General features: G+C 41.3%; 2 protein-coding genes across 2 annotated transcripts; one reads left to right on the plus strand and one right to left on the minus strand.

Moving 5' to 3' along the window:
• Positions 1-1,700: 1,700 nt before the first annotated feature.
• dnajc15 (DnaJ (Hsp40) homolog, subfamily C, member 15) lies at positions 1,701-4,036 on the plus strand. The gene is made up of 6 exons (XM_079358062.1): positions 1,701-1,875; positions 2,241-2,292; positions 2,430-2,503; positions 2,910-2,986; positions 3,105-3,175; positions 3,343-4,036. Exons 1-6 carry the CDS (start codon positions 1,768-1,770, stop codon positions 3,411-3,413), a joined length of 453 nt encoding a protein of 150 aa, XP_079214188.1. The 5' UTR covers positions 1,701-1,767; the 3' UTR covers positions 3,414-4,036.
• A 204-nt stretch (positions 4,037-4,240) lies between these two features.
• Positions 4,241-24,439, minus strand: sestd1 (SEC14 and spectrin domains 1). Its single transcript, XM_079358061.1, has 19 exons — positions 24,168-24,439; positions 21,644-21,713; positions 21,420-21,528; positions 19,289-19,379; positions 19,091-19,204; positions 15,387-15,500; positions 15,168-15,262; positions 14,751-14,806; positions 13,580-13,651; positions 11,586-11,743; positions 9,633-9,755; positions 9,208-9,402; positions 8,758-8,872; positions 8,455-8,620; positions 8,064-8,145; positions 7,837-7,959; positions 6,984-7,175; positions 6,652-6,755; positions 4,241-6,445 (listed from the first exon to the last, which is right to left on the minus strand). Exons 2-19 carry the CDS (start codon positions 21,711-21,713, stop codon positions 6,157-6,159), a joined length of 2,268 nt encoding a protein of 755 aa, XP_079214187.1. The 5' UTR covers positions 24,168-24,439; the 3' UTR covers positions 4,241-6,156.
• Between the last annotated feature and the right edge of the window lie 819 nt (positions 24,440-25,258).

The raw sequence follows: 25,258 nt of genomic DNA on the forward strand, positions 1-25,258 counted from the left end.
TAATATCCTTCTACTCTATAATGTTCACTAGTTTAGTTTAGGTTTGATTTGTCACTGCTTTTGTCATTTGCTTATTTAACCTATGAGTAAAATCAATCATTGGTCATATGGCACTGACTCAAGTGATTCATCATTGAATTCCTAAAATCTCCTTCAGGAACAAGAAAAGGTTTATACAACACCAAACAGGCCTTATGTCAGAGTTATGTAAACCTGCTTAAAAATGTGAGCTATTGCAACAACGACAAAGAAAGAAAAGTAAAATCACTTTGTCTCTTTCTTTGGAAACATCCCGCTTCACTGAGCGCCTTGTTACGGCATCTGGCCTTAAGAGGTTTAAAAGAAGAGATTGAGCTGTTGTTCTTTTAGGTTTCAAGTTTCAGTGCGGAGTTGAGCTTTTAAAAATGTAATCTGTCTCGTGTTTCATGTGAAAACAGGAAATTTTGATTTATATGGATTATGATTGACACATCCAAGTTGAATTTTGTGCCCATTCGTGTGTGTGTGTGTGTGTGTGTGTGTGTGTGTTGTGTGTTGAGCCAAGGCACCACAAGTCTCATTCACACCTAATGATCGCAGCCCCTCACTGGCAGCCATCTCTTCTCTGAGACCAAATCCAATTACCCGGGACAATAGAAACCAGCTCCAGGCTCAGGACTCCATCAGCTCCTCTGTGTCGCTGCTCCCTGCTCCGAGACTCCTGCTGGACCCCTAATCATGTCAAGGGTCCACAAGGGCCACAAAGTAGACCAGTATATACACACAAATACACACAGACAAATAGTAGCACAAAGAAAGATACAAAACAAACACACATAAAGCAGAAATGCAAGAAAATAAAACACTAACAGTAGCCTTTAACAAAGAGGTAATTTTAAAAAAAGAACAATGAAAGTAACAAGAGCAAATATTGGGAAAAAAAAAAAAAAGCACAGAGTCAAATAAAATGTCACTGGCACAACTTCAAGCATACACAAATATATGAACATAATTTATTTAGCCATAGTAAATGACAAGTATTGTTTGCCTCCAGGAAATCAAATACATTTAAATATTTATCAAAAAGCTATTTCTCTTGCAGTTATATTTTATAAACGTTTCACAGAAAGACGATTTATTTACCATTGGCTCCATCTAGTGGCTAAACATGCAATTACATTTGACATTTTCCAAGGTCCAGAAGAAATTCATACCAAAAAAGTAATAATAAGGAAACAGAAAAACTGAATTTCTAAGGACACCAGAAAGGGTCAAACGACATAAAGCCATCTCTGAAAAGATAAGAGGAAGTTTTTCACCTGGCAGTGGTGATAAAAGTCAAATGGACATCAGAGAGAATCAAAACTGTTGGCAGTGCTGTGAAAAACGTTTTAGGATATTGTGGGAGTTATCTTAGAATTTTTTTAGAGGCCCCTGAGGCCTTCAGTGTTTGTCAGAGTTAGATTGAGTAGGTCAGCATTATTAGATCACCATTGAAGAAGAAACTCACTGAAGAAGACAGATGAGAATAACAGGAGAAGGGATTGAAGAAAAAATAGAAAACTGTCACAGAATATTTAATTTAGGTTTTGTGAGAGTTTTTTTTTTTCATAAGGCCTCAAGGGTCTCCAGTGTTTGAAGTGGTATCATGGCTCAAGCTACATGCTCCAGTCCAGTAGGTGGCGGTCTGCACCTTTTCGAGTCCTGCTTGCAACTCATCATTAGACTAAAGGAAGAAGAAAGATCCGGGTGATCACGTGACTTTTGACAGTCGGGGCTCGGAGCAACATGGCGAACACCGGCGGAATGACCGTGGATGGAGGAGACATGCTGCGGTATTCTGAATACAGCTCCAAAAGCAGCGCGAGGAGCGACGCGGAGATAGACAGACGGCTGGTGAGCGCATTTAGATTGAAGACTTCTGTGACGTCAGATGAAGTAAACCAGCGCGTGTGTTTTCGCGCATCTTACGTAACCGCAGTGACCGCTAGATAACGTAACCGTACGTCACTGTTGTACCTTTACAAAACAGCTGGATACACAGCTAAAGTAAATACTTATTTTTTGCTTTTTCTTCTGCCAGTATTTTGCATTTCTATGTCCTGCAAAAAAAATAATAACAATGTGTACATTGTGAATGTTAATGGTGACATTGTGATTTCACAGGCGTTTACTGAGAGAATCCTGATCTTTTTGGATGTATGTCACGTGATCTGTCTAACCCACGACTAAGTGCATGATTTATTTTTCTGTGACGACAGGGAGGGACTCTGATCGCTGTCGGTCTTGGTGTTGCTGCTGCAGGTTTTGCAGGTAAGAATAGTTTGATTGAAGATGTTAGGGATGTGCATGGTTAGTGTTACTTGTCAGTTGTTCGCTTTTGCATACTGTGGCAATTGCTTATACCTTTGGTGTTGAACTGTTTTGTGTGTTTTGTCTATAAATCACAGGTCGCTATGCATTCCAGCTGTGGAAGCCCCTCGGTCAAGTCTTCTCCGAGACGGTCAAAAAAATGCCAACATCAGTGAGTGATCACCATAATGCCAGCTCTGCATACTCAACAGGTTGAATAAAATAAGCTGGATGTGTATATTGAAATGGATTGCTGTACAACTGACTTCAACCTGAACCACTCAAACATTAAATTAACCAAAATGAAAATAGTTCTCAAATGTTATCCTGACTTATGGACTTACATTTTCAGGTCCTATGAGGAAAAATAGCCAGGCTTATAAAAATATTTTTAAGGGACAAACAAAAAACAAGATGATAAACAGTAGTTTAAACCTGAGGTTATTTGTAGATAAAAGATTGCTACACATTCTCTGAATAGTAATATTACATGTATTTATTTAACTTATTTTTTTAATGATTGGCTCAGCAAGCTTCAGTCTGTGAATCCCAGCTTTAATTATTGTCCTTCCCCACAGGCGTTCTCTACGTACTATAAAGGAGGGTTTGAGCAGAAGATGTCCAGGCGAGAGGCCAGCCTCGTTCTAGGCATCAGGTAATACAATGTGTTAACATTGGTGTTCTCTATTATACTGATAAGTCCAGTCTGTAAGTCCCTGCTTAGTTGAAAGAGATGATTGTTTGAATTAATGTATGATCCGTTTTATGTGCAGCCCAACCAGCACGAAGGCCAAAGTACGCGAGGCCCATCGGAGGATCATGGTCCTGAACCACCCAGATAAAGGTAAGCTTCAAGTCTGACCCTCTGTGACAAAGTCAGACGTGTGTAGGACTGTAACAGATGATTAGACAATGCAATGCTATCCACACACACGGCGATTCATAAATGTTTGCAGATGGTTACGTGTTAGAAGAGATCAAAGACTCAGACGTGTGTTGGTTTGTGTGCAGGTGGGTCGCCGTACCTCGCAGCGAAGATCAATGAGGCTAAAGATCTTTTCGACAAGGAGTCCCGACGATGACCTGGGCAGTTAGACAAACACTTAAAGACTGCAGTCGTCTCGTGTTTGAAGCTCTGTCGTATTTCTTCAGCATCATCATCACATCCACTGTGGCTCCTGGAGGACAGGGGGAAAAAAGTCATGACAGGTCATTTCTCAACATGACTCATTTACTTGGACCATTTTTCAAAATGTAGGTCAACCAAGAGTGCAGAATATAACTTTGAGAAATTAAAAAAAAAAATTAGCTGGTGATATTTTTAGTCCAGCCCTCAATTAAACTGTTGAGTTAATGCACAGTATAGTTCAGGGCCAGACGACTTTGTGAATGGTCTTTCAATCAGACTGGCAGTGGAGAAATGCGTTTCCAACTTTCAGTCCAAATGACCGTCTGTAGAAAATCAAGACTGGGCAAACCGATGGTTTTAAGAAAGTAGCTCAAAAACAGACCATTCATGTTCGCCAGCTCCGCTTCTTTCAGACATCCAGTGTTGAAAAAGAATATTTGAGTTTAAAATTCTGGGTAAAGGTATTAGGGAACAATATATATTTAAGGAACAGTAGAATTGCATATTTGTACCGTTTCAGTGTTGAAGCAGTTAATGAAGTTGTTTTTTTTAAATAAAGCTTATTTAATAAACAGTTGTTTATGTGCAAGCTGTTGTACACTTGGATCAAGAATCAGTGAGTCTTTTATCAAGTGTGTTTCTGGAAACGAGCTGTCATGTATAAATTGCATGTAAAAGATCTGATAGTGGCACGGCGCAGTCTGAATGTTTAATTCAGTGAATGTTAACGAGGAATGAACGAACTTTCTCACAGAAAATCCAGCACAGAAAGCAACTTGAAAAGGCTTTTTTTTATTCAGAGGATGATGTCGTTAAACAGAGGGGAGAGAATGCAAGACACAGTATTTAGCGGTTACATGTAGAGCAGCAGGTATTGGTCAAAAAAATGGCGCCCAATCACAGAGGTCTGATCCTAAAAACTTCAAATAAATACAAAAGCAATCTGTCCTGTTCAGATGGTGCCTTGTTGGCAAATGACCAGCAGCCTGTGAACTGACCTGCATTCAAAGCAAATGTTACCTCAGATCCTGTGAGACCAGAGCACGCTGCACAGGTTTGTTGCACATCAAAGCATTTCTTTTTTTTTTTTTTTTCATGGAGCAGAGGAGCCTTGAAAACTGCAAGAACAATGGAACCATCATTTTACACACGTCCCATAAACAGCTTCATCTTCAATCGTCCAAGCAGTGGGCTTCAAGTCGATTTAAAATTAGAAAACATTTTAGCTAAAACAGTCATCTTTCTTTAGTGCAATTCTAAAATGTTTGCATTTCTTGTCTGTAATTGTCGAAGTACAGAGCAACGACGTGTCAAACGATATATTGACAATTCTAACAAAATTGTAAAAAGGGGGTTTCTTGGTTTGGGAAATAAGGCTTCTCAGTTTTTAAGTCTTGATAAACATTTTGCCTCCATTACTCTCTAAACAAACCGTTTGAAAGTGAAGCAGTGAGATAACCTGAGTTTGAAATAACACAACAATGACACTGACGAGGCACCGGAGGGTCCTGACGACAAATCGAGGCTGTATCATGAAAATGTGGTTCTGTAAATCACCTTAGAGGGGCCTTAAAAAAAAAAAAAAGAACAGCAAGGTAGACTAAATTTGCCATAAAAATGATAATTCAAGTCAATTCTTGAGCACACATTTTTCATCTCATTGCACAACCTATTCCATGGTGTGTCTGAAATAGTTTGAATAGTTTTTCCAGTGACAACATCCAGGCTGCAAAAAAAGTGTATAAATAAAATCTGATTTATATTTGTTTTTCTTCATGGTGAGCTAAACTGTATTCATGCTCTCCAGTTGGCCTGAATTTTTGGTACTCGCTGACCGCTGTAATTTGGTTTGGTCAAATAACTGAGCAGGCACTGAAACTGTTAACCGTAGAATTGTTTATAAGATCACTTCAGGTAAGGTTTGTCACAGCAGGGTGCTGGTTAGGCTGCGACTCTACTTCTCTGTATGTATTTCAAACCATACAGTAACAGACGGGATGCTGAGGCCATGCAGTTTTGAACGTGGTCATTTGCCATCAGCACGTTTAAAAAAGATTTTTTAAATTTTTTTTATATATATATAAAGCAGGACGAACTCGGCCAAGACGGTTTAAAAGCTGCCACTGACTCTTCAGCTTCAAAATGACATGAAAGAAAAGTAACAGAAAGTCGGATGAGGCACAGTTAACCATGTCAGCACCAAGAACACTCCACTCACTAAGGTAAGCACATGGCATGCTGGGAACAATGAGGTGATGTCAGGCGTACATGAGGAGTATTCTTATATAAACAGATGGTGCTCGATTGATCGCCTTCAACAGAGCATCCAGAGACGTTAATATTATTGATTCCAGTAAATAATTCCAGTATTTTACATTTGTTATGCTGTTGGATCGCTTCACTGCGGAGAAACAGTTTTTTTTTCCAGAGCAAGCCGTGTTATAGCTGTAAGAGTTTCTGCTGAACACAGTGAAAAGTGGTGGAGATATTTCATCCAGCATGTTAATCTTCTATCAGGAAGGGTAAGTAGTGAGGCTGATGGGAAATGGAGTCCATGTGGAAAGAAATACCATCACTACAGATGACTTTCTGCTGCAGTCCGATAGAAGCAAACGATCAAAGGGCATCCTTTGCTCAGCAGCCCTTCGCTAACAAGCTTCATTAAGGCTGCTCGGCTGAACGTCCTCAGCGATCCATTAGCAGTCCTGTGTAGCTCTCTCCAGGTCTTCAACCTGTCCACCCACCTCGCCCTCTTCCTCCTCGTCTTGCTCCTCTTTTTCACTCGGTTCTTCTCCGATTACATCTAGTCGCCCCTCCTGTCCGTTATGTAGCCCCTCTTCTTCCTCCTCCTCCTCCTCCTCATCGTCGTTATGAAGCCTCGCCTCCTGCAACTGAAGCCGTCGCTCCTCCACCAGCAGGAGGCGCTCTCTGACACTCTCTGCTGCTGCCGCCGTGTCGCTGGGAGTCCCAAAGTACTGCTCGCTCCTGGAACAGCAAACAGTCAAGTGTGTTTGAGTATTCTTGCAGACAATGTGGGGACTAAGACATTTTTAACACATCATGGGGACCGACTGCCAAGAGGGGACACTCTAATTATCATTTTTGTATTAATGTAACTTAAAATTGCAACTCTACTGGACGGTTGATTCTGAAGAGGCAGACAGGATTTAGGAGTGTGTGTGTGTATTTACCCATCGGGGAAGATAATAGGCATAGTCAGTCTGTCCAGCAGTGTTTTCCCTGAAGAATCAACCTCATCCAGAGACTCTGCATCCACACATTCCTGCTGCAACACCTGAATAGATGAAGAATCACACATCCTGAAGGAAACTGCACTGTCAATGTGTGTACAGCTTCAGCGGCGTGCATCAATAAGACGGGTTTAAAAGGTGCTACTCCAACAAGAGTGCCACACGTGCCATTTTTAATTTCTGCTCAGTATCAGTCGTCTCCCACATCCACAGCGCACAGCTGCAACATCTGTCACATGACATGGAGAAGTCTGTATGGGAGCGGGCCTCACCCTCTCAGCAGCAGCGTGAAAGCTCAGAGCCAGCTCCAGTCTCTGTTGTCTCTCCTCGGCGCTGACGCTGAACTGTTTCCACACTCGGTTGAGTCTCGGAAGAGTGTCTCCCGATGACCGCGTTGTACAGCGCAGAGACTGACAGAGGACCACGGTCGCCTGGAGCAGCTGACGGCCGTAGTCGTAGGTGCTCTGAACAAGAGGAGGGAAGACGCAGACACATAAAAGGGATTTATGATTATTGTTCCAGGGACGGCTGGTTGGCCGATCCATCCCTTTGTTCAGAGTTAACTTTAGACTGCATGTTATACAATTTTGACATCTTTCCTTCATAATTAATTATTATGTTTTCATTGATGCTTTCGTTATAGTGTCCTCATCAGTAAGCAAAATATGATTGATGTAAAACATGTAAAAAATGTATCTGTCACATATACATGAATGAATAGACTAAAAGATGAATGCCTTCAAAACACTCAAATTAGCTTCAGCTTTAGAGGAAGATAAGCATGTTCAAATGTCTGTTTAACACTACAGCCTTAATCAGAATTCAGTTTGGGAACATTTATATAAAGTTATTAGCATTTATAGAAAGGATTTACAGGCAGTAAATACAACTCTCTAGCATGGCAGCTGACAAGTTAAGATTGTGTTGGTTTTTAAACTAATTGATTTGTAAACTTCAGAAACGTTACGAGGGGAAAAAAATCTTTGGGAGAAAAACAAGATGTGCTAAAGGAGCACACGTGTGTTAGGTTGCTCTACGTCACGTCATTAATAAACTGCAACACTTCTTCATTAAATAAGATTAACCACTGATTGAAGGACATGGACATGTCCAAACATGTCTCACCTGAGCAACGTCCACAAACTTCCTGTGTTTGTCCAACATGTTCCTGTTCTCCTGAGAGTCGTCACCCAGCCTGACGTGAGTCTTCAGCAGGGCGTCCATCAGCTCACCGAGCCACTCGACTGACTGTGAACACACACACACGCACACACACACACACACACACACACACACCATTCAAATACCACGAGGACAGCTGCATGTTTTACTGTTGTGAGGTCGTCTCCTACCTGTAGAGCATCTTCTTCACATTTGAACAGTTGTACCATCTGCAGCATCTTCAGCCTCCTCACATCCACCATGTCTTCACACCTTTAACACACACACACACACACATACACACACAGTTAATTCAGTTTAAAGGTTTTGAAGAGGTTCAAGACTTCAGAACTGCAGTTTCAAGGTTTTGTTAAACCAAGTATAAATGGTCCAGTAATAAGTTGTTTTGAGCTAAACCCCAGAAAAACACAGACTCATAGGAAAAAAAACCTTTAGAGACCTTTAGAGAAGTCTTCAGGGGTTAAAATTGAATAATTAAGTAGTTATTGGACACTTCTTCTCTAAAACCTCACTATCATGTTTCAGCTCAAGGACGATAAATTCAACTTAAACAGGAGTGACCTTTGCTTGCGCAGCTGCATCTCCTCCATCACAGCCTGGACGTGCTGAGCGTTGTCCGGCTGTTCTCCAGCTGGACTCTCGGCTTCCTCCAGAGTCCACGTGGGCTGGCTGCACACCTGCTCCATCAGCAGCGTGCCCTTCTGACGCAGAGATGAAAGACCTGCCTCTGCACAGACGGTGGATGCTTCATGTTAAACTTCACTTCCCTCATCAGTTAACGTGTGACTGCTTTAGTGATTTGACGTATATGTACTTCCTAAATGACTGACTCAACAAGTATTCAGTGTCACTCAAGGTACAAACCAACAGACTGTAGCTTCTCCTCCAATTGTTTTAGGTTTTGTTGAATTGAAGCTCCGTCAGCTGGAGCCACGTCAGCACAGAGCATGCCCAGCAGACCATCCAGCTGCTGCGACAACTACAGAGACAGACGCACAACTCGCTTAGAATTTCACACTCTGATTTTCTTGTACCATTTAGCTTCATCCTGAAAATGTCTGGTTTTATATCTTCGTTTTCTGAAAAGATCAACAGCTGATGCATCATTTAAAAGTTGTTCAAACTCCTCTTTTGCCAGCAGTTTTCTTGTAACTAAATTCTTTGAGGTAAACTAGTCTAGATGTGTCCTGGCTCTACCTCACTGTGATGGACACAGATGATACTTAAAACTGCCTTTGAGGTTTTTCTTTTAACACAGGACCTTTTCAAGTTTGCACATCAAAACACAGCTGATCCAGAGAGAGCGTGCGTTACCTCCTGTGTGTTGCTGTGAAAACCCTGCGCCGCCTGCAGGACGTTCTGTCGGCCCTCCAGCTGAGCCGCCTGCCTGTAGCAGACGTCGCTCAGCTGCTGCTGCAGAGCTTTCAGCTCCAGCACTTCTTCCTCCTCACCAGCACTGAGCAAAACAGCGATCTGCTGGTTCAACTCCACATACACTGCAAACCACTCCTGAAAGCACGCACAGAAAGGGAGTCAGATTCATCCTCGAATGACCACAAATGGAACTAAAAAATGCTAATGCGCAATCTAGTCGGACATTTTCAGTAATACTTTATACAACAGAGTCTAAGTATCAAAGCACAAAAACTCCACTCTCTATTTTACCCCACATGTGATTCATCAGTTTACCCTTAAATAATCGTGTGTTACTGTATATGCACTTGAGGGTGTTGCCTTACGCTGTGCTGGCTCTCGATCTCCTCGTGTTTCTGCTGCAGAGCCTGAGCCGCACGCATCGAGTCCCCGATCTCCTGCTGAGTCTTCAACAGCTCGCAGCCAGGGCCCTGCAGCCAGGTGACCACCTGAGAGAGAGAGAGAGAGAGCAAAAACAGCAAAACATGGGCTTAACAATCTGAAATGGAGGAAGAAATGGGAGGCAGTGGTTCCACAGGTAGATTGTCAGATTCCTTTTCCCTCCATCTAAATTAACTTGAACCTTAAGGAGGAACAAATGTGAAGCAAATATTCAATCAGAAAAAAGGAGTAAAAACACAAAGATGAATTTAAGTAATGTTGTTATCCAAGTCTGAGAGGCTACCTCAGTCGACTCACTCGATTAAAAATCTCAAGAAAAAACTAAGTCTGTTGTCCTCTGTTTCTATTTGTATGAATTGATTGATTTACCTCCACATTTATAGCTTTTAAATCTATAATCAGTGAGGTAATTTGTCAGCTCTTATACATGCACCCTATGACCTCAGGCTATAATACACTTTAAGACATCCTCTGAGCAGGGACCCTCAGAGAAAAACTTATTTTTGACGTTTCGTTTCAGTCTCTGAGTTGCAGTTCTGCAGAGCAGCCAACAGGGGGCTCTCAGACTCCACATAACCGTTTCAAACATGACTACAACTTTAGACTGTTTTTCTTTCAAGGTCACGGTTTTCAAATCTTTGTCAACATACAACGTTTTTTTTTTTATCGTTCTCAGTTTTCATCGCTATGTAGTTCATACATTTTATTACCTTTTTTTTTTAAACTTTTTTTTTACATACTTTAGTAAAGCCCTCTGAGACAGAAAAAGTCAAATTGGAAACAGTCCGGGGTATGCACGAGTGGTGGCGATTGAAAGTGATCATGCAGAACGTATTAAAGAATAATTGAATGAATGAAATGGCATTCAGGTTTTTTCCCCAGTACTAATGTTTTTTTTATTAAGAAGGAGGAGAACAAAGAAAGATTTTAAAAGTTTGATTCAATTAAAATCAGAAGAGACAAAGACTCTTACTTAAGAAACTAAACTTGGCTGCTACATTTCAAACCAAATTAGTCTTTCTACTGAATCCTGTTTGCCTTGTTAAAGCCCACTTTAATCAAACTCCATTATCAAAGTTTGTAAAAATAAAAAAAAGGAGCATGTTCAAAGTGTCATGCTCAAATCAAATCTGGGATCAATGTAATTATTTGGCTTTATATAAAGAATCAGAGAATCTTTCCCGTTGCACGTGTCGGTGTCATGATTTAATTGTGTTTATCAGGTCAGCGACGCCTCGAAGAGCTAACACAAATAACCACACAGTTCGATCCAGAACTAGGCCAACACCCCCACCCCACCTCAAATCCTCCAGGCTATCGACCGACATGTTTAGTTACTATGGAAACCCCAGGCTCGTCTCCAAGACGGTGGCATTACCCATAAGCCCCTGCGGCTGAAGGAACTGCACTAAACACAGCAGAGCGTAATTCTAATGAAGGGTAGTGGAGCTGCTCAATGACTCACTGTTTCTGAGGGTCAAAGGTGGAAGATGAGATGTTAAAGAAATCAGGGCAGGAGACTTTTAAGATTAATTAGGTTAATACCATCGCGCAATTTATACAAGGAGTTATTAGAGCGTCTGTTCGGACATGGATACAGCCTGAAAAGGCCGTATTCATGAAGACACGTATTCACCATTCAAAGTATATTTCGACATACAACGGTGAGCATTTTGTCTTTTTAAGGGAGTCATATATGAACAGAGATAACGCTAAAAATGGCAAGGTAAAAAAAAGGAAAAAAGATTCTTTCCTACTACTACTTCCCAAACTGCACATAAACATATACTCATGTTAACATGTGTAACATATATGTAAGAGATGAAGACAAAGGTTAAACAATGTGGCTGTAACAGTTTGTGTGTGTGATGTGTTACCTGCATGACTTTGGCGTGGATTTCGTCGAGCTGTGTGCGTTTGTTCCTCTGTCTGCACAGCTCCTGGTATTTGGTGTACTGCTCCCGAAGTGAGTCAAGAAGCTTCATCACCTGAGGCTGAGCCAGCAGCTCCTCCTCCATGGGACACCAGGCTGGACCTTCAGAGCCAAAAATCAGAGGGAGGTCAGGTAGAAGAACTTTGGTGTCCAGGAAATCCCCCCCCCCCCCCCCTTTTTTTTAAAGTTAAACTTGTACCATCATGCACTAATAGATACTAGGTAATAACCTGCCTCGAAGATAGGAAAAATACTGAAGTACTAAAGAAACAGAATAAAAAATATACTGGTTTATTTCTTCCTGATGAGTGTTCCTGAAAAACGATTTTACACGTGATTGAAGAAGCTTTTCTGTAGTCATTTAATGTCCTTCCCTTGTTTATCTAATGGGAATCATATACTACATGGACAAATGTGTGGTGATGTGAAAATTGTGATTATGTACATAATTCGACATGCCCATAAGCATTAATCTGTTGCTCTAAAAGCCTCTCTTCTGCTCTTAGGCTTTTCAGCTTCAGATTTTGGAACATGGCTGCAGGGATTTTCTCTCATTCGGCCAAATCAGAATTAGTGAAGTTTAACACTGATGTTGTCTGAGACTGTAAGTCTGGCTTACAATCATCGTTCGAGTTCATCTTCAGTGTTGAGTTCATGGTCAGTCAGTTCGAGTTCTTCTAGCCCCAAAGTGGGACAGACAACAACTTGATCAGGATGTCGTTTTTACACAAAAACTTTTTCTTTTTGTTAAACACTCACATTCCTTATACATACACGGCAGCAGCTCATAGCTGACATAATGCTGTGCTTCTATATTAAAGGTTGTATGTTGTAACAGCAGATGAAAATATAACACCAGAGCATGACATCCAAATTACAAAAAAAAGGCTCAACCATTTATTTAGTGTAGCTATGTTTACCTATTCTCACAAAGCCCTAGACTTTATTAATCCATAATCAACAACGCTAGCAGATTTGAATATTCAGACTTTTAATATTTTTGGTCCCATTTGAAACAAACCTTCCCTTTATTTAAAAAGTTCAAACCAAAGCAGAATCCTAATTCCTATTTTTCAGACTCAAGCTGTCAAATGTAACCAGCAGATTTGATCAGCTGTAGCTAGCTTGCTAATTTAGTTAACACTAGCTTAAAACTAGCTTAACAGGTTTTTTTTTATCTTACTTGTTCTAAAACAAACACCTTGTTTCAGTGTTACTTCAGATGCAATTGATGACTGCATACATGAGGCTCAAACATTTACCCGAAAGCCAATGTGTTCATTTTTCAGAGTTAGCATCTCATCCAATTGATTAAAGACGTAGAAATAAAGATATATCACAGCTTAGTCCTCATATAATAATCAGTATGATTATGAAAACGTGTACGGCTTATTTCATTGTGACATAGTTTTGCATGGTTTCTTTGCTAACACACTTATTTCGCTTTCCACTGAGTCGGGGAAAAGGCTTTTAGGATGAAGACTAAATGATTAGTTTGCGAAACAGAGTGCTGTCTCATGTAACAAGTTTGGCTGAGGTTGCTTAAGTGCAAGCTTCCCAAAAATCCAATGAAGAGCTCAAAGATCAATTACATTAGCCTGAAGTGGAGAAAACCCCTAAACATTGGGTTTGCTGGTTTGTCTTTGTCCAGTAAGTTTTCAATGTTGCTGAGCTTGGCGAAGAAACACGAGAACAGAGAGGCCTTATCAGAGGTCTGAGTCACTCTGTATTGTGCCCTCTTACTCCACTTCATACTTTAGTGCCATGTGTAGTACTCTCGAATGGCTGAATAGCTGCATTCAACTGTTCATCTCTGACAATAGCTACAAAACAATACAGATAACGTTCATTTATTCCCTTTTCTATCAAACGCCCGACCATCTGCTTGAGCGTCACCTAAGCAGTAACACCTAGTTTTACTGACAGCTGCTTCCTCACCTCCCTTTCCTTCTCCTCCTCCCTCGGAGCCGTTGAAACGACGCTGCTGCAGCTCCGACAGCAGCTCATGACCTGCAGACAGAAAGAGAAAGACAAAAGGGTTGGATGAGATTTGAAACCCTGCTATAAGAATCAATAACAAAGCAGTGTTTGCGTACTCGATGTTGCATTTTGAAGGGAGACGGTGGAGGGAGGAGGGTGGTACCGCAAACAAAGACTCCTTTCACCTCCGCCCGACACCCAGACACAGGCTGCTCAGTACAGTTAACACAGCCGTCCATCATTCATCCAATCTTAGCGTTTATTTAGCTCCAGGTCTCAGTGGCAGCAGATTAAGTACCCAGGAACTTTCTTCTCCCTTTCCTCACCCTTCTCAGGGGGAGCAGAGACATACGAGTATGGCTCCTTGGATCCTTAGTTACATCTTCAAAATCACTACTCAGAGCTCAAGACCACAAATAAAACACAAGTAAAACACAGATCAGTGCTTGTGCACACGGTAAACCAGCAAGCAAGTTAAAAATAGGGTGTTGGTGGAGCTATAATTTGAACTGGTAGCTTTTTCTTTTTTTTTTTTCCATCTCTTTGGCACTGCACTAAGGGAGGTAAAGAAATCCATAAAACAAGAAGAATCACATTAACAAAGTAAATCCAGCAGGTTAGGATTTTCTTGATGATTTAGGTGTTTCCTAAAACAATGGCCAAGTGCACATCATTTTGCAAAAACATCACTGCTCTGTGAGTCCTCCTTACGTCCTCATTTTCTGTAGAAAGGTATTTAGAAATGTTTCTGAAGACAATATTGGTCTGTAGAAGGAAACTCTTGCACTTCAGCCACTCCACAAATGTGGGTTGGTTTTCCCATAGAGTGGTGGTTGGTTTTCATTCTTTCAGACTTAAAGAAAATAGTGGAGCACATGAATCAGTCAAGGCAAATTTGATGTAGGTGCAAAGGACTAACGTTTTGAGACACAGCATCTTCCTCAATAGTCTGTGTTGGAAAAATCAAGTGATTCCTGTCACAGTTACAGACTTTATGGTTTAAAATTAAATGAACTCGCCAAGTTTCCAAGTTGCGTTGAAATGCAAAAAACAGTATCAAAATGGGAGCGTGACATCAGTTCACGAAACAGCTTTGAAAGAGGCTTAAAGCTGGCGAGAAGATATTTACCGGTCTGTAGGACGGTTTCAGGGTCAAACGATGGCAACAGAGCACAGTCAGCTGATCTGCAGAGGACAGACAGAGACACGTTAGCGTTATCAAACACAAAATACAAAAGGGGGAGGGCTGGCTTTGAGGATTTATCTAAAAGTTAGATCATCCCAAAAGAGGCAGAAAGCAAAACGTGAAGATTTTTAGCCATTAGCCTTTTCTTTCAGACTGAGAAATGTTAACAAACAGATGGTGCAAACATTATTTACAGCGTTCGATTTTAAATCTAGCTAGCTGGCTAAGCTAATGGATTGCCATTTTATTATCACCATTCAATTCTATAAGATATGACATGTGTTTTAGAAAAGGAAATGTATAAATGTGAGTACACTTTAAACTGTAACTGAACGTATGTGTGTGAAGTGTGCCGCCTACTTTTCCTTTTCCACCGAGCTGCTCTTATCGCTCTCATTGATAATCGACAGCTCGTCCAGCAGAGACGTCGACTCCTTCGTGAACTTCTCAAAAACCTGCGACAAATGACACATAAACTTCCTCAAACCTGATCGGGCCAAATTACCACAGCAAACATAATTTTAACATATTTATAAAGAAACATTTAACGTATTCAAAAAAACAAAACAAAAATCTCACCAGTCTCTTGCCAAGCCAATCACTGTGGTCGTAATCAAGACTTCCACCAAAATCGTCAGTCAGCTGACAGGGTTCAATGTAACGAGTCAGCTTATTGGCCGATACAAGGATGACCTGAAAGGAAGCACAGAAACAGACATAAAAAGGAGACATGTTTAAATCTCAGAATAGTAAACATTTTCCTTTTGTAATAAGGTGGAAACATAAAAATAAAGTTGATTAACTGCAGCAGAGTTCATTTTTCATGTTGAGGTACTGATTTGAAAACATTTAAGAAGGAGAGGTTTCTTTTTTGAATTTCCTTTGGTTTGTTTGTTTCGTGATGTTGAACACCGTGATTTTAGATGCATGAAAAAAAAACTGATGCTTTTTAACTCAAGAAAATCAGGCCTCCTCCATCCTGACTTCGTTACCCATCAGATGGTAACCCGTCAAACAGAGGAGCTCAGCTAACTGATCTTAAAATAATTAACAATATTAAAAAATCACATTGAAAAATTGCAAAACAGTGAGCTCAAGGAAACTGGAATTAAAAGCCCAGATGACAGCTCTGACATTGAGAAAGAACTAGATGTCTAATCCAAATTAAGAACGTAAAAAAGGCGTTCTCATGAGCTAACTCATCCCTTTACTTGTTTTTTTGTTCAAAGTTCGTCTCAGAAGAATAAGCTCCATCTATTTGTCCTAAACAGCCTCACACTCAGCGTTCAGAGTTTTGAATAATTGGATTATTTCAGGCTCATGTTGAAAACTCATTATGACTTTATTTACAGCATGCATTGCTCCCACACATCTGTTCTGTCCTCTCAGTGATACACTCTGGCTAATTTCCTCCTGGAGTTAATACGTCAAACTAATATAACGTTGTTACTTAATTACTTCAGCACAGAATGAGCCAGTAGAGATCCTTTGTGCAATAAATAATAGGTTTCAAAAAGCTCTTGCATCCCCCCCCCGATGAGCGAAGAGGAGCCTCGACAGGCAAACAAAAAGAAGTCGATGTGAAGATGCGGCTCAGCCTCAGACCCATTATATCTGAATCCCTGCTATTTGTTGACTCAGTATTTGAGGGAGGGCATAATCATAGTCTACGCAGGCCAACAGCTCAGGGAAGCTCCTAACTTGAAGAATGACCTGGAGGCATTTAAGAGGCATCGTGATGATAGCTTTTCAACTCTACTAAATGCTGCTCGACAGTCAGAAACACTGGAGCCGCCTTTCAGGAAGGACGGAGGAAAAATGACGCTGCAGCAACACGCCGTTCAGCCATGAATGAAAACAAATGATCAACATGACAGATAGGAGACACTGCAGTGTTCATCATAACAGTTACTCAGTCTTTGTTGTCCTTGGTTATACGTCGTCCTATAGCATGCATGCATGCAACAACAGGGTTACAGCACACAGGGAGAAGACGCCAAGATAGGCTCTGTGAACATCGTTGTCTCATCCTCAGCAGGCCACGCTCCAGTAGTGATTCAAGATCAAAGAAAAGTGTTCAGGCAACAGATAGGTCTTTTTTTTAAATCACTATATTGAATATCTCAGGCTGGTTTTTAAAAAGACTCAGTGAATGTGAGCAGGGAGGAATCAGACTGTTTGAAGTGACGAAATGTCTGAACCTCCTCCGACTTTTCATGGAGAACGTTCAAGTCATAAGTCAAAGTTATGACCATCACTTAAGGCCAGCGTTGGGTTATTTTTATACACAAGTGCTGATCACAGAGATTCATAAAAAAACAGCGTTTCAGGATCACAAGACCTTCCTCCCCTTCAGCTTCCCTGAGATTCAGTGTTCACAGACAGCATGTGGTGTTTTATGAGATACATGGGAAGTTGTTTGCATATATTTCTTTTTTAAGGTTACTGCTGAAGGCTCAATCCACTCACATAGTCTGATCAGTCAATAGACCTCATGTGACTGAGAGGCTGCAGGGCTTCAGAGACAAACCTGCACAGTCAGACAGCTGCTGTGACTCTGTCCTCCGGTCGTCACCGCAGCAGATGATGACGGAGAAACTCGACTCAACTTTCAGTGTGTTTATTTAAAAGTCCATTCAGACTTTAGAGCAGCTGTAGGACACACACCCTACTGTGACCTCCACGCACACACACACACACACACACACACACACACACACTCCATAGTTAAGATGAGTCACATTTTAACACCGGCGCTGGAATCCCCCTCCCAGCAGCTGTGTGTGTGTGTGTGTGTGTGTGTGTGTGTGTGTGTGTGTGTTCAGCGTGCGTAAGTAACAAAAAAAAGATGGGCCCCTTAAGTAGGTTAAAAAGAAACACACAATCCAAGAAGTGCATTCAACATTCCTCCTAACTAAATCGATTCAATATTTAAATCTTAAATCACAGACTTTTCATCAGCAACTCTTAAATGTCGAATTGTCCTTGAACTCACCATCCAGGACAGTTCTCCTAAAAGTTTCTCTCAGCTCATCGTAAAATCCAATTTAAACAGCAAAAAAAAAAAATCATCTTATTGTTGACCGTGATTGGATTATCTATCTGCAGCAACTTTCAACAGACCCACCAACTTGCTCCCATTACCATGGCAACAATAGCAGAGCCAACATGGATGCTGAAATCTGGGTCACACGACTACTGATCTCTGCCGGTAAAACCATCTGTTATAATAGAGAATGGAGCTGGACAGAAAAGTGTACACCCATACCAAAGTCACACACCCACACACCCGCACACACGCACACATGCATGCACACACACACACACACACACACACACACCTCCATCCCTGGCTCAGCCCTTCCAGCAGGACTGCGGACAGTGGATTATGCAGAAGGTTCTTATCACCGACTCTTTTTGTCTTTGACTAATATAAAATTACAACACAGTTGGAAAGCGTGTCTGTGTTTAAATGTATTTTGGACCTAACTGTCCTTGTCAAGAGCACAAATAGAAAACAGTCTGGTCTGTTTTCCTTTGAGGTTATTTCCAAATTTTAAAACCAAAATTGGTGGTTCAAAGTGTTCCTCCTCCTCCTCCTCTGTACGATGGAGGCTTCTCCCCCTTGGCCTGAAATGCAGCAACACATTTTTTCCACTGAACGTGGCGAGCCGACAAGGGGTTTGAACTCGTCTGTATCAACAGTGCACATCTTTACGACTTTGGAAAATAAAAAATGTTAAAAGTATATATCAAACTTTTCCTCCCTCAATGATCAGCGCATTCAAGATACAAGAATAACTGCGCCGGGATGTTTAAATCATTACAGTAGTACTCTGAAAACGCTAATGCTAACTATCCAAAAATCAGCTCTGATCAAAGACTGATCAAAGACTTGGATCGTTGATGACCATGACGTCCCTGTACGAGTTCACCCACTGGGGAACACGTGCAGGTGATTCCTGTCAAAGCCAACATATCAAACCCTCTTTGCAGTGAGCAATAGTTAGGTTAGTCTGCAAACAGCTGACTACATGAAGGAGGGAAGAAAAGAACAATACACAAGAAAAGGGCAGAGCAGCTGGATATTAGATTAGGGAGAGGTTTTTCTGGACTGAATTGCATTTCAACAAATATACATAAATCTATGTCAAAGTAAAGAAAACCTTCAGGAAACCTCTGTTATTGTCTGACTGAGAGTCCGTCTTGAGTTTCACACATCATCAAAATCTGCTCAATCCTCCACTTGTTGAAACCTTTCAGTCGATGTGGGAGAAACTCACCTCGAAGCCCAGACGGTCCTTCTCCTTCCAGAAACAGAAGTGTGTGACTTTCTTATCCCAGAATTCATCCGGCTTCACCACGCAGACCAGCGACACCTCGGCTGGAATCACATTCTGAAACGGGAAGGATGGCGTCAACATCCTCCACATTTAAAATCCACTGACAAAGTACGGGGAACCATCATCGAGTGCGTTTACCTGCAACATGAGCACCACAGTCTTCACAATGTTCCACTGAGACTTCCGCCCGTCCACGATGACGGTGAAACCCCGAGCCTTGCACTTCTCACTACAAGAGGGAGAGGAAGAATTTCATAAAACATCGAGGATTTCCAACACGATTTGGCTTTCCCATTACAACCAGTTTGCTCAGTTTACAGCATTATTTCTGGTTAAGAGATAATGCAGCTTCACAAGTATCCAAATGGTGTATTTATGTTGGATTGCAATCTGTTTTCCAACAAATGACTCCAGTTCTTGAACTTCTTCCTTTCCAGGATTTTAAAAACTTTGTAGCAATGGAACAAACAAGTTTTACACCAGAAATATAGTTTCCACTGTGGGATCATGACTGGAGGCTGCTGCACATCCCACAATGGAAGTAAACAGTTGTAGCAAGATGACACAACGCCGTGGTGACTTGGTTTTGATAATTATTTAAATCCCAGAGAATGTATGAACAAACCATGACTGTAACAGGAAGCAGAAAACTCAAACAGATGTGTTCATAGCCCAAGTTTACAGAAAGATCCGAAACCTCGAGTGAAATCAGCTAAAAAGCTTTCCTACATCAGAACATCACAGGAGGATACTTCTCTCGTGCCAAAAATAAGTACGGGTGTTTGTTATTAAAACACTCAGAACGTTTTGTAAGTAAGGTTTTCATCCATGAACTGAACCTGTTCCATGTTGGAGCGAAAGGAGTTTCAGATTGTTGCCTTTCTGGCCCAAATAAGAAGTTTGCTTTCAAAAGTACAGCTGCTTCAGATTTCTTCTCAAAGACAAGCTTGGAGAGTTTGAGAAGGTCTGGCACCCGTTAATCTCCTGTTTAGAAGGTCAAACTCGGTATTTGCTGAAATTTGGAACACAACTTTGTGGATATCCTTGGGCAGCACTGGGGACAGAGATTGGATGTTGAATGGCATGTTTCAAAGATTTAATAAAAATATTGAAGCATAAAAGTACAGCTGCTCACGGGTGGGATTTTTGACTTCTCTGAACACTAAGAGACTTTGAACCTCAGCCGCTGGCAGGTCAAGGTCATGACAGCTTGGGTGTACTGTTGTTACGTTACTTACAATCATGTACAGAAAGCAAAACAAGATCGGCACGCCAAGAAGTCCCTGTTTGAAGGATTTATTCAGTGAGGAAGAGCATCTTGTTTTGCTTTCCTTACATAGTCGTATTTTTGGATCCTGCACCCACGGAGGGATGTGTGTGTCTTTTTTTTCCAGTTTTCATCATCACGTATGACAACATTTAACGTACCACATTGTTTCTGTGTTTTTGGGTCTCAGCATTTATGAAAGTACATTCAACATCATTACAGCCAACATGAAGAGGACAAAGATGAGAAGTAAAGTATGTCTAGTTTCTGGCTGGAAAATTGAACACCAGCTTCTATAGAGGAGGAGGCATTAAGAGTTGACTTTGTTTTTTCATATCACAGCACGTCTAACCTGCAGGTATCCTCAACAGATTGCGGACGGTGTTTTGGAGAAAATAAAATCCACGATGAGTGATAACGAGTTGAAAGCAGCTGCTGACATCTTAACTGCGGCAATAAAAACAGGGACTGGATTTAGTGTCAGACTGCCAACAAATACGGCTGTTAGAACACATCATGAATCATTCAGTCCACTTCCAAGAGCCTGAAGGGAGACTGAGAAAATATGTGATTGAAACGCACGCTTTAAAATGGTGGATTAACGTCTACTCTTCTGTTTAAGAACAGCCTTTAAAAATGCAGAAAAACAATAGTATCTGGGGGACATTTTCCCACAATGAGTTTGTTTGGATCTGCAAATAGCTGCAGGACTGTGAGGAATCATCTTACGGTCTGTGTTGCCTCAAATTTAGGCCAAAACGAAAAGACTCAAGCTGTACAAGACTGGAATCCTCCTTTAAGCCTTTTAGAGTAATGCTGCTGAACATGCTGGATTCACCAAAGCCAAGATACAAAGTACAGATCCAGCAGCCCCTCAGTGACACGTTAACTCTAAACACGTCAAAATGCATAAACCGCCTCCTGTTAGCAGAGCTGCTCACAGACACAAACCAGAGTGTCACCATTGTTGCTACTAATGTGTGTGTGTGTGTGTGTACGTACCTGGGAATACTGAGCAGGTAGTCCAGTGTGGCGCTGAGCTCCTCCATGCTCGTCTGATCTGAGCTGAGGGGGATGGTCAGGATCAGACCACTCCGCCGGTCTTTACCCCCTAAACAGAGACAGAGGGAATTGTGTGTCCATTCGTGTGTGTGTGTGTGTTCGTGTTCGTGTGTGTGTGTGTGTGTGTGTGTGTGTATGTGTGTGTGTGTGTGTGTGTGTTTTACCTGACAGAAAAGCCAGCTTCTTTTTCAGTATGGGGAGGATGGTGGTGGCTTCCATGTTAACGTTGGACATCTGAAAACACAAAGGTTGACTTTTGAAGATGATCCTTCGTTCAGCTCACAGACGGAGACATTTAGTGTTAGAGCAGAAAAGCAGGATAGTATTATCCACACTGAAGTTCATCATCACTGATCAGTCACTACTCCACAGGCACTGGAGCCTCAAATCAACAGGTGAAGCTTCTTCTCTACAGAGTTTAAAAACTAGCTCATCAAACTCGCTCAACTGGACTCGTGCAGCAGCCCCGAGTCTCAAACACCCGTTAAACAATGTGTCAGAAACTAGAGTCAGTCTATTGGCTCAAACACTCTCTCTAGTCTCTAGCCCACCTTAAAAGACACACACACATAGATAGTAGCCCACAGGTTCAGCATATAGCCCACATGTTCCTCAGTGAGCCCGCTAGACACTCGCTAAAATGTTCAAAGGTTAGCCCAAATGTTTAAATACTAGCCCACAGATTCAGATGCTAACCCTTAAATTCAGATATTAATCCAGACAGCAGTCCACATTTTAGAGACTAGCCTGCTGGACAAACATCCTGAGCTGCTGCTGACTCTAAAACCTTAGTCCTAAACCACTGATAATTGTCCACTACCACAAACAGTAGCCCATCTTCACACAGTCTGCCATACAATCCCACAGGAACAGATACTGGGCCTGCCAATAATCTCCAACAGCCCAGAGGTTCACCTTTTAATCCATGAAGACACGAGCTGACAGGTTTGAGCACTAGCGCTCCGCACACTCAGATCTAGTCTCTCTGCTCAGATACTTGTGGACAGACTTCAACTCTTGTCTACAATCTAACACACTAGCCAGCAGCCAATAGTTACAAAATGCTACCCCCCCCCCCCCCAAGCCTGTAAACCTCAGGTCATGTTTTAACAAGCCTACTCAGTCCAACGGGGTTCAGACTCTGCTACACAAGCTCAAAAAACTGCCCAGGGCTCAAAAGGCCAGGTCACATCCCCAGATACGAGACCGCAGGCTCCGAGTCTAGACGGCTGGCTCCCAGTGGACCGACACTGTCCAGTATTATTATGAGTATTATGAGTTTGACCTGTCACTGACAACGGGTCAGAAAGTGAAAACAAAATATCTGTTAGAATGTCACAGAATAACAGAAATATTATTCAACATACAAAGAAATTGAATGACAGTCATATAACCAGACGTGAAGTCAGCCACAACAGGGACGATATCAAACAGTCTATTCACACATGATGAGCTCCTGATTGGATTATAGGAATATACTACATGTACAAAGTGAGTTTGACCCTCAGCTAGCATGACTCCCAGCAGATTCAGGTCAGTTCATAGTTCCCCTTCAGTTGTATTAATGCGTATTTAAAGCTTTTAGTGAGTGAATTGGAGAGCTCGCGTTTCTTTTCATTTGATTGTCATTTTAGTTAACGAGTCAACAGATTAACTGGAGATGGAAAGATGTCTTAGATGCAGCCCTATTTTTGGATTGTGAGTTAAAGCAAAACGAAAATCTGGTTTCGATGTCAGTGCAGATGTTGGCGACAATATAACCCTGACACACTTTGTTCTGGTCAGCTTACATGAATTGGGATATTTTGGCTTACAGTTTTAAAATAAGTCCATGGCCTTGAATTTAATATCTTTCTTTTTTTTTTTTTTTTACCAATTCATTCTTTGAGCACCAAAAACAAATGTACCAAACCATCATTTTAAATCAGAGTGATGTGATCCCAGTTAATAAATATTGTCAGCCAAAGTCATTTCAAAAGATGTTTGTGTTTGGATTTAAAGTGAGTGATGATGGCATAGATGGGTTTTTATCTTTTTATGAATTAAAACGAAAGAAAACCAGTACACAAAGAAAAATAGAAAGAAGTTATCAAATTAAACAAATAAGTTTCTCACAAAACTTTAACTTAAGTTGTCTTGCAATTTTTCAGTTCATGAGATACTAAAAATGAAGAAAACTAGAAAAAGTTGTTTTTCAACTACTCTTTTTAGACTATTTTACAACACTGTGTTTCCAATAATAAGATTATATTTGACTTAGATACCATAACCTTTGTTTTATGATTATCGTTATTAATATTATTATTAATAATAATAGTAATAACGGTGCTGGTAGTTGGTGAGGTGCAGGCAGGCAGGCGGTGAGCAGTTTTGTAAAGGACACTGTGACTGCAGCACCAGTCGGTCGGTCCTGCCGCAGGGCTTCATCTTCATCTTCCTCCTCCTCCTCCTCCTCAGCCTGCCTGCGGCCTGGCTGCAGCTGCGGCTGCAGGACGGCCCAGCCCGGCTCGGCTCGGCTTGTCTCGGCTTGGTTCGGCTCGGCCCACAGACACAATGACCTACATTCAGCAGCTGCGGGCTGCGGCGGCTGCGGTTTCTAACCTCCCTCACCTCAGCCTCGAAACCTCTCTGCATCGACTAGTCTGGGATCAATCAGCAATAAGTATTGATGAGGCGGATGTTTCTTACCTTTCACTCAAATCTGCAGCATTATACTGTCCCGTTTTTTTATTCTCCCTGTCCTCCACCTTTATCCTCCGTCTCTCCCCTCCTCCTCTGCAGCTCCTCTTCTTCTCTCGTCTTTGAGGCTGATTTTAACTGCAGATTTTTTTTTTATCAGTGTCCCGTTAAAATCCTCCAGACACCTCAGTTTGTTCCCCGTCCCTTTTGAACAACAGTGGAAGCACACAGCAGAAGGCAGGCGTTGGACCTCGCTGCTCTGCGCAGCCGCAGTGAAGCCGAATCAATGAATTCAACATCTGGTAAAATGACTTTCAAAATAAGAGCCTGGGGGGAAACGCTTTAATATTTACAGTTATAATCAGTCTAGTTTGTAAGTGCTTTTATATTTGCCCATTTCTTGACCTTTGATTCCGCCATCTTTAAGAACATTTCAAACTGCAGAGACCATAGTATTGCTTTAAAAAGATATTAATGCTTCATATTTTGTTCAATAAAAAGCGTAAACCCCCTCCGTTTCTTCCAATCTCTGCATATTCTATCCATCAGTATATGGAGGCTGTATAGCTTTTATTTGAGCACTTTGGTAACATTTATAAACTTTATAAAAGTAGGTTTTAAACAGAGCAGAGGTTGCAGGTTCAAGATGCTTTGTAGTTCAACTTAAGAACAAAAAGGTGGGTGCTCAGTTTTAGTATAGGCAAGAAGGAGATATAGCCTAAACAATCTGTCACAAAGTCTTCTCCTTGCATTGATTTATCAATTATCAATCAAACTATCAACTAACTAAATCAAAATATCTCACTAAATTATGTTAACATAATGCTCTCTCTCTCTCTCTCTCTCTCTCTCTATATATATATATATATATATATATATATATATATATATATATATATATATATATAGATAGATAGATAGATAGATAGATAGATAGATAGATAGATAGATATTATACTATACTGCAGCAATCCCTTGGTTTAATTCTGAAGGTCTGCTTGTCTCTTTTCCGGTGAAATCATGTGAAAATTTATTAAGCATGGTGCCTTGTATCCGGGGCGTGGCTAAGAACAGACAGACCACGCCCCCATCAGTTCAGA

Source organism: Symphodus melops (assembly GCF_947650265.1).
Source record: "Symphodus melops genome assembly, chromosome: 12".
NCBI classification, from domain to species: Eukaryota; Metazoa; Chordata; class Actinopteri; order Labriformes; family Labridae; genus Symphodus; species Symphodus melops.